Source organism: Nicotiana tabacum, chromosome 23 (assembly GCF_000715075.1).
Source record: "Nicotiana tabacum cultivar K326 chromosome 23, ASM71507v2, whole genome shotgun sequence".
Taxonomy (NCBI): domain Eukaryota; kingdom Viridiplantae; phylum Streptophyta; class Magnoliopsida; order Solanales; family Solanaceae; genus Nicotiana; species Nicotiana tabacum.
Genome location: NC_134102.1, coordinates 88,631,528 through 88,644,017, shown reverse-complemented (window position 1 = coordinate 88,644,017; position 12,490 = coordinate 88,631,528). Strand labels below are relative to the sequence as shown.

Sequence of the window (12,490 nt, the reverse complement as noted above, 5' to 3'; positions counted from 1 at the left end):
AGAAGGAAAAGTTTCATGTAAATCATCTAAGAAGAAAACTGATATCATGTTGTTTTTTGCTTTTTGACTTGTGTTTCTGTCGACCATCTACAAATATTTATTGTGTCTGTTATAAAGGAGAACTGAGGCGGATCTAGGAATTAAAGTGTATGGGTTCCTACCGCAATTTCAAGTCAATATATCATAATAATCGAACTAAGGAATGAGTATAGATTATGAACATTATCTACTTCACCCGCATGAGTGTTAAGCCTTTCTATACCTTTATTCCAAGCTCTAAAACCATCTTTTGTAAAAGAATCACTTACTTTTTTACTATATCCCCCAATCTCATTTTTAAAAAAGTAACAGCATAAGCAAAACGCTGCATCTTCTTTAATACTGTATTCAAACCATCCAGAATATGAAGTTTTAAACCATTCCGGATTAAAGTGACGCAATTTTCCACCAAAATATATTTTTGGAAAAATAAAATTACGAGGCCGACAAGGCCCCCTTTGAATATAATGTCTTCTCACTCGGTCGCATAAATTAGGAAGATATTTTGAAATTTATTTTCTTTCACCAGGATCAGGGTTAGGAAGATTCAAATCCAACATAATATCTTTGCGTGATGAATGGAAAGAATTGACATTGTCATTAACCACTGACATGAATGAGAGTTTAGCGAAGGAAAATTAGAAGTAGAACCTGAAGAGGTTTGCGGCTTGAAAAATCTCTTGATCATTTTGACTCACTAAAATTTCCTACAAATCATAAGACACAAAGTAAATATTACAGTAAAGAATTTTGCCCAAAAGATCACTTTAAAAAGAAAACTCCAAGGAGACGAGAGAATCAATAAATACCTCAACAAAAGAAAGATTCTAATGCGATTCTACTTCTTGTTTATTAAGTTTTTCTTAAAAAAAATAAGATCTAGAACCCAACTTCATAAGTTAAAATAAAAGATTAAAAGTTACAAAAGCTAAAAATAATAATAAAAATTAATGTAGATGATCCCAATCCCAAATCCAACGAATATTAATACACTACTTTTACAAGAAGTGATCATAACAATGGTTATAAAAAGTTAAGAGCTATTATTTCACAAAATATAATATAAGAGAAAAATAATTATTTAAAAAAATCGCAAGAGGGAGAAGACATGCAATGGATCGCTGACTTTGTCTTTGATAAGCAACAAAAGAAGAAGTCAAGATTGAAGAAGCCAAGAATGAAGAATAGTGGCTGCAATTCTCGTTTGAAACCCTAACCTTTGTTTTTTCCACGTGAATATTTGATACAAAATAACTTTTGGGGAGATTTTGATTTGGTTGTTTCTTTTAGGTTGTCTTTAGCTATTTATTACTATTATTTTATTTTTAAAAAGTAGACTAAAGAGAAAGTAGTACTAGCTTGATAGGGAGTGGTCCCCGATACTTTTCTTTCATTTCTTCTACTTCATATAAAGTATTGCTCAAAAAACAAAGAAAAAAATAAAATAACCTTACGGGGATTCGAACTCGCATTAACAGGTTATGGGACACGAGCCACACCTAGGTTCCCTGATTTACCACTGAACTAACAATATATTTTAGGACTGGATTCCCATATAATTATTCTTATACATTCAATGGATTTCTTAATACAAATACAAGGTCTAGGAAAAAGCTACTGGGTTCCCGGGAACCCATACCTATAACTGTAGATCCACCCCTGAAGGAGAACATGAAAAATGAATATGATTAGAAGTAAAATAAAAAAAGGACACTCGGGTCAGAGTTAAAATTAGCGTTTCATATCATCCTGAGTTGCTTGGACACTGAAAACCTACTGTTAATTCGTATCCTAGTACATTTTATGGTCGAAAAAAAACAAAAAGGAATAAGAAAGAATTAATATACTAATGAATATTCTGCGGGAACTCTTAATAGTTCAGTTAGTTGGTTACCAATTCCCCAATTTGTAATCCCCTCCCCCTCCCCCCAAATTGAAAAAAAAGAAAAAAATGAATATGGTCAGTTTGTCACAAGGTGGAGAATCAAACATTTGCCAACAAACTAAAAATTCAAGTCAACCAACCGAACTACTAAGATTATTCACATTAAAGCATAGCCATCTGACAAGTGCTAAGATGTTTTACAAAAGAAACTCAAAACTTTTTCAATATATACGAATGTGTACAAGGTTGTTCTTAGATACAGGAGCCAGGACACATACTTTAGTTCTTCTTCTTTACTATTCCAAAATTGAGAAAATCATAAAAAGGACAAAAGATGAAAAAAGAACATTACACTATTGCCTAAAATATACACATTTCTTGATAAAAGCTCTTCTCATGTCTATACCTGGACCAACTGTCCAACCTATCTTTTCTGAAAATTAAATGCTTTAATTGAATACGCAAAAATGAAGAGAAAAACAACGGATATTCCAACAAGAATTACTGCAACATATCCTACAAAGTCATATTTGAAATCAAAGAAATTCTCTATGAATTGTTCCACTGTCTCATTTGTGTCAAGGATGTGTTGTAGGTCTCCAAATTGTGAGGCAATTAGTCCATATAATGTCCAAGAAACGGGGCAAATGTAATAATACCATCTCCACCACACTGGCATTCTCTGTTATAAAACAGGAAAAAAAGAAGAGAAGAATTAGTAGCTAACTTACTATTTTTCAGATTTATCATAGAGCCAAAAAAGCTAGTCCAAAATTTCCAATAATGTTCCAAGATGGAACTTACTGTTTTTGGAACGACGAATCCACAGAAAAGGTTCCATATTGCATAAAATGCAGATGAAATGATGGCTGCAATGCTGTGATTAGGAGTAACAGCTACTGTCATCATCCCGTACAATGTGAAGTATAACAAGGTGAAATACATAAAGAACAGATACCAAAAGAACTTGGCAACTGTCCATTCAAATCCGATCATGACATATACTATAACTCCATATATGATCGTCTGAATGAAAAGGTACGGGAGCTCAATCATAACCTGCATAACAAAAATTTGTTGAATGAGCCAACAGCCAATGTCAACAAGTTCTCAAGGATACAAATTTGTACCTGTCCGAAAGCATATGGCAGAGCTGAATACATTCCAGCCGCTCTTTCCCTATAGAAAACTGTCCTCTCAATGGCAATAACTGGCTGCACTGAAGTTGCATTTTGTACACCAAGAAACAAGACAGCAGCATACATTGAACCTATAGCATTCAAAAGATCTTGTTGCCTTTTCCTGGAATCGGTTCAAAACCATTAGACTTGTGACTTAAAAAACACGTCGAGGGAAAACAGTTTTTGTATTTACCTTCTGGAGCCAAGATCCCAGAATATTGTTCCAAACATGAGAGCAATAAAGAATGTAAACATGAGCCTGACTGCTGTGTAAGGTGGATTTCTCCAGTATGACCAGTGCTGTTTCCAGAAACAAGCCTTGCATTGGGTGAAGAAAGATTGGGAGTACTTAGTTGGAAAGTAGAGGTCTTTTGAACAAGGGGGTGGTACACTTAGTTCCTTGATTAATGCTTTGTTTCTCCTGAATATTTGCTCCACTTCAGAATTCAAGATTATTTATATTATATATAGTTTGTGATTGTGTTCATGAACTGAATGATTCATACCTATACAATTCTGAGTTCTTGTATAATTCTGTAAAGTCAATTACGCGAGCTGCTTCTTGTGCTACTGAAGTTATCTCCAACATCCATGTTGCTGGATTATAACCATCTTTGATTTTTGGAACTCCATCAATTCCCTGAGGCAAATGGTAAAAGAATCATTATTTGTGTACTTGGCCAACATAATAGACTATTAGTTTCTTTACCTAACAGATTCCTTACCTCAAAATACTTAATAAGGTGAGAAGAATGGCGTCCTAATGGGCCGACATATATTTCTTCACCTCCTCGTTTCAGGAGTAGGAGCTGCAAAATATTAGTAGACTGAGAATGTTTTTCTCCAAATGAAATTACACTAAACTGAAAGATTTTGGAAGATCAACTGTTGCTCACCTCATCGAAAGCATCAAATATGTCGATGCTAGGCTGATGGATAGTGCATACCACTGTTCGGCCTGTATCTACCGTGTTTCTAACTGTTCTCATCACTATTGCAGCTGCTCTAGCATCTAGTCCAGAGGTTGGCTCATCCATGAATATTATAGAAGGGTTGGCAACAAGTTCAACTGCAACTGTAAGCCGTTTTCGTTGTTCAGTTGAAAGACCATTCACGCCAGGCAATCCAACAAGTGCTTCTCTTAGAGGGGTAAGCTCTACGAGTTCCATGACCTCTTCAACGAACATCTGCAATGCTACATTTTGATATAATATCCATTTTCATGTTATATTAGCAAACTTAGCAGCCAAATTCCAGACTGATTTACCTTTCTAGTTTCAGTGTCAACTTCACGAGGCAATCGAAGCAAAGCAGAAAACTGCAATGATTCATATACTGTAACATGAGGTGAATGAATGTCAGTTTGCTCACAGTATCCAGCTATCCGCGCAAACGTTTCTTGTTGTTTCGGGTACCCTGATATACTGATTGTTCCGTCAATGTATCCGCCAGTTTTCCTACCAGCTAAGACATCCATAAGGGTGGTCTTACCAGCTCCACTTACACCCATTAGAGCTGTCAAAACTCCTGGCCTAAAAGCACCACTCACACCTTTCAAGAGTTCAAGCCGATCCTCAGCCACACCTTGAGCTTTCATTTCCTGAAGTCAAACGATATATTTGAGAATTTAACTCAGACATGTATAGGTCAGTTAATTTCCATAGATCAAGTACCTGTGGCATATCTACTGCGTATCTGATATCGTCAAAAGTAATAGAAAGGGGCTCAAAAGGGAGAATCATTCCCCTTCTCTTGTTTAAATCAGCCTCAGTAATGCTGCCTACCCTTGAGGACATAGACCTGGAAGATGCACTTCGTCGAACATCATTTCCTCTTTCTGCATATATGGCGTTGATAGCGTTAGTAGTTGGTAGAAAATCTTAAACTGAAAACGAAGCTCAAAGGGAAGAAATTGTTACCAGAAGAGCGCTTTTCTATCGGAGATAGTTCAATAACCTCACCCCTTTTGCTTGCATTCCTCTCGGCAACAGTTTCTTCTGAAAGAACTGCCTGAGATTTACCAAATGCTGCACCAAAATTACCCTCCTTGTTGATATGATCCGATTATCCTATAAAAGGAAATGAAGACTAGATTGCATAAAATGAAGTTGGCGGATACTTACGGTTGAGATAAGCTAAGGCCACAGTGAACATGAAATTGAAGAGTAAAACATATCCAAGAAGAGCTCCTGCTCCAATCCAATACCATCTTGCTTCTGGAAAGATTCCACGCGATTTCAAGAATGATACTCCTAATGTCTCTGTGCCCGTGGAGTTAGGAGGAACCTGTAAAACAAAATTCAGATAAACTCTCAAAATTCTACCTTAACATCCTGTCCTTTCCAAAACTACAGAAGCTTTAACTTACATGTGCCCAACTCTTCCCTAGAAATTCATTCACAGCGATAGCATTCTGTGCGTACATCATAGGCGAAATCCAGTAGCCCCATATCCACCACTTCTTCACGTCATCTGATAGACAAATTCCTTCCATGTTAAATGAAAACTAACAAAAGGCGAAGACTACATATACATGAGCATTTTCCTTGTGATTTTTTCCGAACTTGTCTGTAATTTTACCTCTTGACAGAATGAATCCACCCATTACAAGAACTGTGAGTAGTGCACATGATCCAAATGTATTTGCAACAATGACATTCCTTCCAAGAGCTCCTATGAATCGAAACAGCCCCGAGGCCATTTGGTTAACACATATGAGCAGAAATAACTGTTTGAAGAACCTGCAAATAGAAAATTAATCTATATCAGATTTAACAAACCACGAAGTTCCACGGCTAGAAAAAAAATACTAAATTGATCTTCTACCTCCCAACATCCGCCTCGAATCCAATAACATAATAAGTCATACACACCCAAATGGCAACTTCTACAAGTGTGACCGGTATCTTGAGGATCCAAGTAGGAAGAGCATATGCCCAAGCAGGAAAGAAAAGAAGATCGCGTTGTTTGTAAAAGGAAGGAAGCTTCATTATACTGAGGGCAAGCTCTGAGAATCCATTGAACATAATCATGATAACTGCATAGAACAGTGCACCCAAGAAAACAGCACCATCTGTTGTTGTATTTCTGTGCATCTCAGTTCGTAGGAACAGCGTCATTGTTATAGAAGCCATCAATGTTAGCTGAAATGAAAGGAAAAAAAAAATTGATTTACTTCTAAACAAGCATTTAGGAACTTGAAAGGGCAACCTGTTTTTGTTATTACTTGCTACTTACTTGTATCATCTTGAATATATAGACGAATGAATTCCTCTTCATAAGAAGGTATTCTCTAGCTGTGCAGGCTTTTAAGAGTTCTTTCTTGCTAATACCATACTTCTTTGTGGTTAGAGCGGCAGGGTGGCTCTTTGATTTATCAAAAGGAACAGCAAGCTCATCACCAAGCTTCCTTCCAATGTGAAATGATTGAAATGATTCAGAAAATTCGCGCACTGTAATATACTTATAAGGTTCATCACGACGTGCCCAGTATTGCTCTTGATCCTTCCTTGATGTCACCTTTTATTAACACATAGTAGTAAAAGACTTAAATTAGAAACAAGAAATGCTCCACAACTAGAATGAGTTGAGGGAATAATTTCCAATGAGGTTTACTTCTTGTAAGAAATCAGCGACGCCTTTCCTCTCAGGACACATGAAGCCCATGTACTCGAAGAACTCAAGTACATTTTCCCGGGGACCTTGGTACACAATTTGCCCATCTGATAGAAGAATGATATCGTCGAACAAGTCATAAGTTTCTGGTGCAGGCTGAAGAAGTGAGATTACAGCAGTTCCTTGAAGAATGTGGATTGATTGCCTAATTGAATTCACAATCTGATAAGTTGTTGAACTATCTAAACCAGTTGATATCTCATCCATAAAAAGTGCTCTTGCTGGTCCAACCATCATCTCCCCTGTATTACAATTTATCAACAAGTTTAGTAGCCTTAATTAAGCACGATAACTTTTTCGCGCAACTCTTGGTACATGCTTATGGTTTCTACAGTATCTATTACTATTACAGGTTATAACTTGTTTCTGTTTGACCTAACCTGTAGTTAGTCTCTTTCTCTGCCCTCCTGAAATTCCTCGAATCATTTCATCTCCAACGAGGGTATCAGCACAAATTTCAAGTCCCAATATCTGAAAAAAGTACACAGATAGTGAATTGTTGCATAGTTTTCTAGTTTCTGCATTAGTGTTCCTTAATGCAAAGCAATTACCTTGAGAGTATAATCTGTTACAACATTAGCCTCCTGTCCCTCATTCCATGCTGACTGTTTAATAAAACCTTTAGTCAAACCAATTTATTATCATAATTCATAGAAATAAATAACAAGCAAGCATGTATCTGGATCTTTTTTTATATAGATGTCTTTACCTTCATAAAGATATCGACATCAGGATCTGGTTTAATATTTGCTCCCTTCTCTCTTCTAGACAGCTCTGCCAAAATTTCTGCAGATTCATAGTAAATTAATAAAAAATTATGCGATGTCCAAGAAAGATTGGAAATGCAACATGTTCATTGTGTCAGATCCCAGAGATAAAGGGAATCTCACTGACCATATTTGGCTCCAACTCCTTGACATCTAGCAGAAAATGCCAGTGTTTCCCTAACTGTCATTTCTCCAATATGAAGATCATTTTGGCTTATATAAGCAGATGATCTTTGTGGTACAAACTCATCCATTCCATGGCCATTATATGTAACTCTCCCTGAAACCTGAAAACGCATAAAATTATCGACTGCAAATGCGAAATGCGAAATGCTCAATAATTTGAAACTGTATTATATGACTTATGTTTCTTACTTTGAGATCTTTATCTAGTTTCCCAGCCAAAGCTAATAACAATGTGGTTTTTCCAGAACTTGGTGGTCCTAAAAGCAGTGTCATTCTGCATAACAAGAATTGAAAATGAATGAATAAACATGATTTTTTTTTGGATTGGTCTAAAAATGACACAGAAGTGTCTTTTCTCACCTTCCTGGTTTGATGATTCCACTGACTTCGTGAAGGATTGGCAATGGTTTCTTTCTACTTGGAAGAATATGAAGATAGTTCAAGAAATCCTTTACACAGAAAGTAAAATGGAGATAGAAAATGAGTATGTTGCATGTAAAAATATGACATAACTTAAGTCATTGATGATGTACAAGAAAAATCCTATGTATTATTACCTCTAAGATGTTAACTGTGAAGTTGAATATTGTAGGTAGAGCTCTACTACCAACTCGAGCTTCTGCATCTACACTCACATGCTCAAACCGGACTTCAATTGTAGGAAGATCAAGACCAACTCTGCATCATCCAAAAAGCACAAAAGTATATCAACATCATAAATTCAAAAACTAATCTAACAACTTCAATAGCTCTAAGAGCGTTTGATATAACAAAAGTCATTTTCGATGGAAAATGTTTTCTATGAAATTGTTAGATACATTGGTGAGTGAAAATAATTTTGAGAAAACATATATATTAAAGATTAATAATAATATTAGTATATCGGAGAGTGTTCTAATGAAAATTTGAGTACTAAAATCTAATAATAGCGTCGAAGTGTTGGTTGAATTAAGTAACACGAAGTTAAAAGTTAAGATAGTCGTAAGAAAATGACTTTCGCCGCTCATTAGTGACTGTAGTCATTTTCCCTTGAAAATATTTTAGAAAATGACTTTCGCCTGAAAAAACATTTTCCTAGAAACTGACTTCAAAACACACAGGAAAATATTCTACCTAGCAATGCGCTTTTTGAGTTTCAACAAGAACTTCTCATTATCTTCATCAGCAATCTTGACAAGCCTTTCTAATAAATTCCTCCTTTCCACCAAATCAAGTTTAGTTATATCAACTTCTCTAGATTGGCCTTCTTCTTCAGTGAGAATACCTCTCCTTATACGAAGATAAGTTGGAAGTTTCTCAAGAGCAGCCCATTTTAATGCCTCTTCATCATCTGCTTCTCTTGAAGATCTTGAAAACACATCCATTGCACTATTCCTCCATACATTTGAGCTACTCAAACGTGCACTACTTACCCTAAAACTGTCTTCACCACCCTCCATTTTCTCTTCTTTTTTTGTTCACTCACATTAAGCAACTGAATGAATGAGGCCAAAATATAAGTCAAGAAGAAATAAAGGTGGAGCTTTTGTAACTGCTCAATGAGACAAAAGACAAATTCAGTATTTAAGAACTTTGTGAGTATATGATCAAATGGGAATCTTTTTGCTCATTTCCTCCTCCTTTTCTGGTTGGAGGGTTCTTTGATTCTTGAAAGTTTCGTAAAAGGGTGTCATTTATATAATTATGATAATTGCGTCAATAATTCTGGTCAGCTAGCTCACCTCAACTAGTTCCACAGGCAATGGCGGAGCTACCTTATAAGAAGGAGTGTTAAATGATACTCCTTCGCGAAAAAAATACACTGTGTAGGTAGGTAAAAAAATAAATTATATGCATATATAATATGTATTGACTCCCTTAATTTCCTGGTATGTTTACTTATATATATTTTGAACACCCTTTAACGAATATTCTGACCCGTTAGAGAGATGTATACGAAGAATATAGAATAGAGTAGAGGGTCAACTTCGAGATACTATTTTAGTGATTTGACGTAAGAGTTGATGCAAACAAAATCAATGATGCCAAGTTTGTTTGACCAAATTACTAGCCATTTATTTCATGATTGAAAGTTTTGAGTTATGGTTTATGATCATCCTCCCACTACTTAGTGAACGAGAATAAGGTAAAACAAATAAAGGTAACATTAAAAATATATATTAAAAAACAACTTTCAAAAATTGAACAACCGTAGAGTGTGGTTTAATACTAAATGTTCCTCTCCCTTTAATCAAAGGTTCTAATACTCCAATAGGGTAAATGGTGTAAATCTTGAATTAGTTGGACAAGTGAGTTTCAAATATGGACTAAAGGTATAGGGAATAAGATCTGCATAGGTAATTGGGTAAATGATATTGGTTAGGACTAACCAATTAGCATCCTCAACAACTCATGATCCTGTCTTACTTCCTTTTATCTCAAGTATTATATTGATCATTACATGTAAATCCGATTCTTAAATGCAACTTGAATTAATCCTCATTAGGAATAAAGCGATAATAGTCTAAACTCCTATGTAAAATAAAGTCCTATATAAAGTATGATGTATCCTATAAGTTTAAGCAATGACAAGAAACTAGAATAAAATTTTTAACTACTACTATTTTATTTTATTTTTCTATTAAGTAACCATTTGAGGAAAACGGAAAGAAAGAGCAAATGTAAGAGCTTGATATAAGGGTTTTAGCATTACGCGTTCGGATTAGTTGGGATTTGTTCTGCACTTTATTTCATGATTTGATTAGCTAGATAAATTCAGTTGAAGATTATTAAATAATTAAATATTTGTAATATTAGATTTACAGCTTAAAAATCTCTGTATTAAAATGGATCTAACCTTGTAAGGCACATGCAAAGCATCTTAATTTTGTTCTTGCATTTAAAATCAAGCTCACCCCCCCCCCCCCCTAATCCCCGCCCCACCCTTTTCTTTCTTTGTGGTTGGCAAATCTACCTGAATGTCATTATATAAACAAATTTTAAAAAAAAAAATCAAGACAGATCTTTTTTTTCTCATTATTTCATAATTATATTGTCGTCGTCCATAACAATGAAACTAATAGGGCCACAACAGTAATCATCTTCACAAGTAATATTGTAGATTTTTGAAGCTCAAACAATAATAGTGCCTTTGTTTCAAAACGATGGTAAGCACCCTCCACTTCCAACCAAGAGGTTGTGAGTTCGAGTCACATATTTTGAATTATTAACTATTGTGGCTTATAATTGTATAGGGTAAAATATAATATGACGCGTGGTTGACTAAAAGGAGGACACGTGGAATCCAAGATGGAATGACCGGGGACCGAACGCAGCCAATGCGCTTGTCAACAGAATGGATAACATTCATAAAGTGTATTAAATGCTCTGCGCCCGGTAGCATTTACTAAGGAATATTCTACAGCATTAAGAGCGACGGTCCGTTACAAAGAATTTGGCATTTACGCTCAACGTTACATCTTCATCAATGACCCTCATAATTGACATTAAAGGAGGGCACGATCTTAGGACCTTCTTCCCTAGACATAGCTATAAATAGTGAGCTCAGTTATCATTGTAAGGACACAAAATTTCTGGCAAGAAATATATTATATTTTATACAAAGCTTTATACAATTTCACTCTCTTGCTTTTTGATCCCATCATTGCTGTGTTCGGAAACTGTGTTCACAGAATCACTATCTTTGCTATTTCATCTACATTCCAAGGCTAAGTACTGCGTATTTTTTCGATTATTATATTATTTCAGGATCAAACTAGTTCAATTCTCTAGAAACCATGTATAAATTCAACTGTACCATTTTACGGGTAAATAGTTTGGCGCACACAGTGGGGCCTATATAGCCGTGCAATTAAATTGATCCTTACCTCTTTTACTAACGTGTTTTGACTATTTTTATCTTAGAAAAAAAATCGCAAAAAATGGCAGATAATACTGTTAACGATGCACACAACCACAAAATTCGAAGGGATCAACCTCATTTCGAGGAATCAATCAGTGACACCCACAATGAGGGGAATGATGCCATGTCGGTGCATGGCAGAAGTACCTTCGACAGGTTTGGGAAAGAACACCCGATGATGGTGACAAGGAGCAAGTAGCGGATGTTGTGAGGATCCTGCAAGAGCAACAGGCAATCATTCTAGGCCATCTCACGCGACAGAATCAGGTTCTGACGGAACTAAAGCAGGCACTATCAGGTGCTTCGAATAATGCGAATAGGCGCGATCCGATTCCTCATGTTGTTCCTGTAGACCAAACAACACAGAGAATCAATAACAACACTCCCAGGGGTGAAGTCGACTCCAATGGGGCTGGGGGAGTAGATCGGGTCTTAACAACGAGAATGATTAATTCAAAGATGAGCTTTTACGGGTCATGAGGGAAGTAAACGCCCGTATGGATCAAATCTCGGACGCACCACCAGTATTGAAAGGCCTGAACTCGAAGAAGTATGTTCAATTACCGTACAAGCCAAGTGGGGCACCAACATTAATCCCGAAGCATTTCAAAATGCCTGAAGTTTCAAAGTATGATGGAACTTCAGACCCACAGGAACATATTACTACCTACGCAATGGCGGTGAAAGGAAATGATCTAGCTCCTCACGAAAATGAACATGTGTTGCTAAAGAAATTCGGCGAAACTCTCACGAGGGGATCCCTAACGTGGTATTCGTTACTACCCGAGCATTCCATAGATTCCTATGAGATGTTCACGGATTATTTCATTAAAGCTAATGCCGGGGCCAGAAAGGT

The 12,490-nt window shown here is 36.1% G+C and overlaps 1 protein-coding gene across 1 annotated transcript; it reads right to left on the bottom strand.

The window, feature by feature from the left end:
• Positions 1-2,119: 2,119 nt before the first annotated feature.
• On the bottom strand, positions 2,120-9,376 carry LOC107811788 (pleiotropic drug resistance protein 1-like). Its single transcript, XM_016636778.2, has 24 exons — positions 8,847-9,376; positions 8,291-8,411; positions 8,094-8,182; positions 7,923-8,007; positions 7,675-7,834; positions 7,490-7,566; positions 7,332-7,385; positions 7,161-7,251; positions 6,721-7,022; positions 6,343-6,624; positions 5,932-6,248; positions 5,686-5,846; positions 5,474-5,577; positions 5,229-5,391; positions 5,025-5,132; positions 4,779-4,942; positions 4,373-4,705; positions 4,002-4,292; positions 3,831-3,914; positions 3,612-3,745; positions 3,299-3,526; positions 3,055-3,226; positions 2,729-2,983; positions 2,120-2,606 (listed from the first exon to the last, which is right to left on the bottom strand). Exons 1-24 carry the CDS (start codon positions 9,170-9,172, stop codon positions 2,349-2,351), a joined length of 4,359 nt encoding a protein of 1,452 aa, XP_016492264.1. The 5' UTR covers positions 9,173-9,376; the 3' UTR covers positions 2,120-2,348.
• Positions 9,377-12,490: the final 3,114 nt, after the last annotated feature.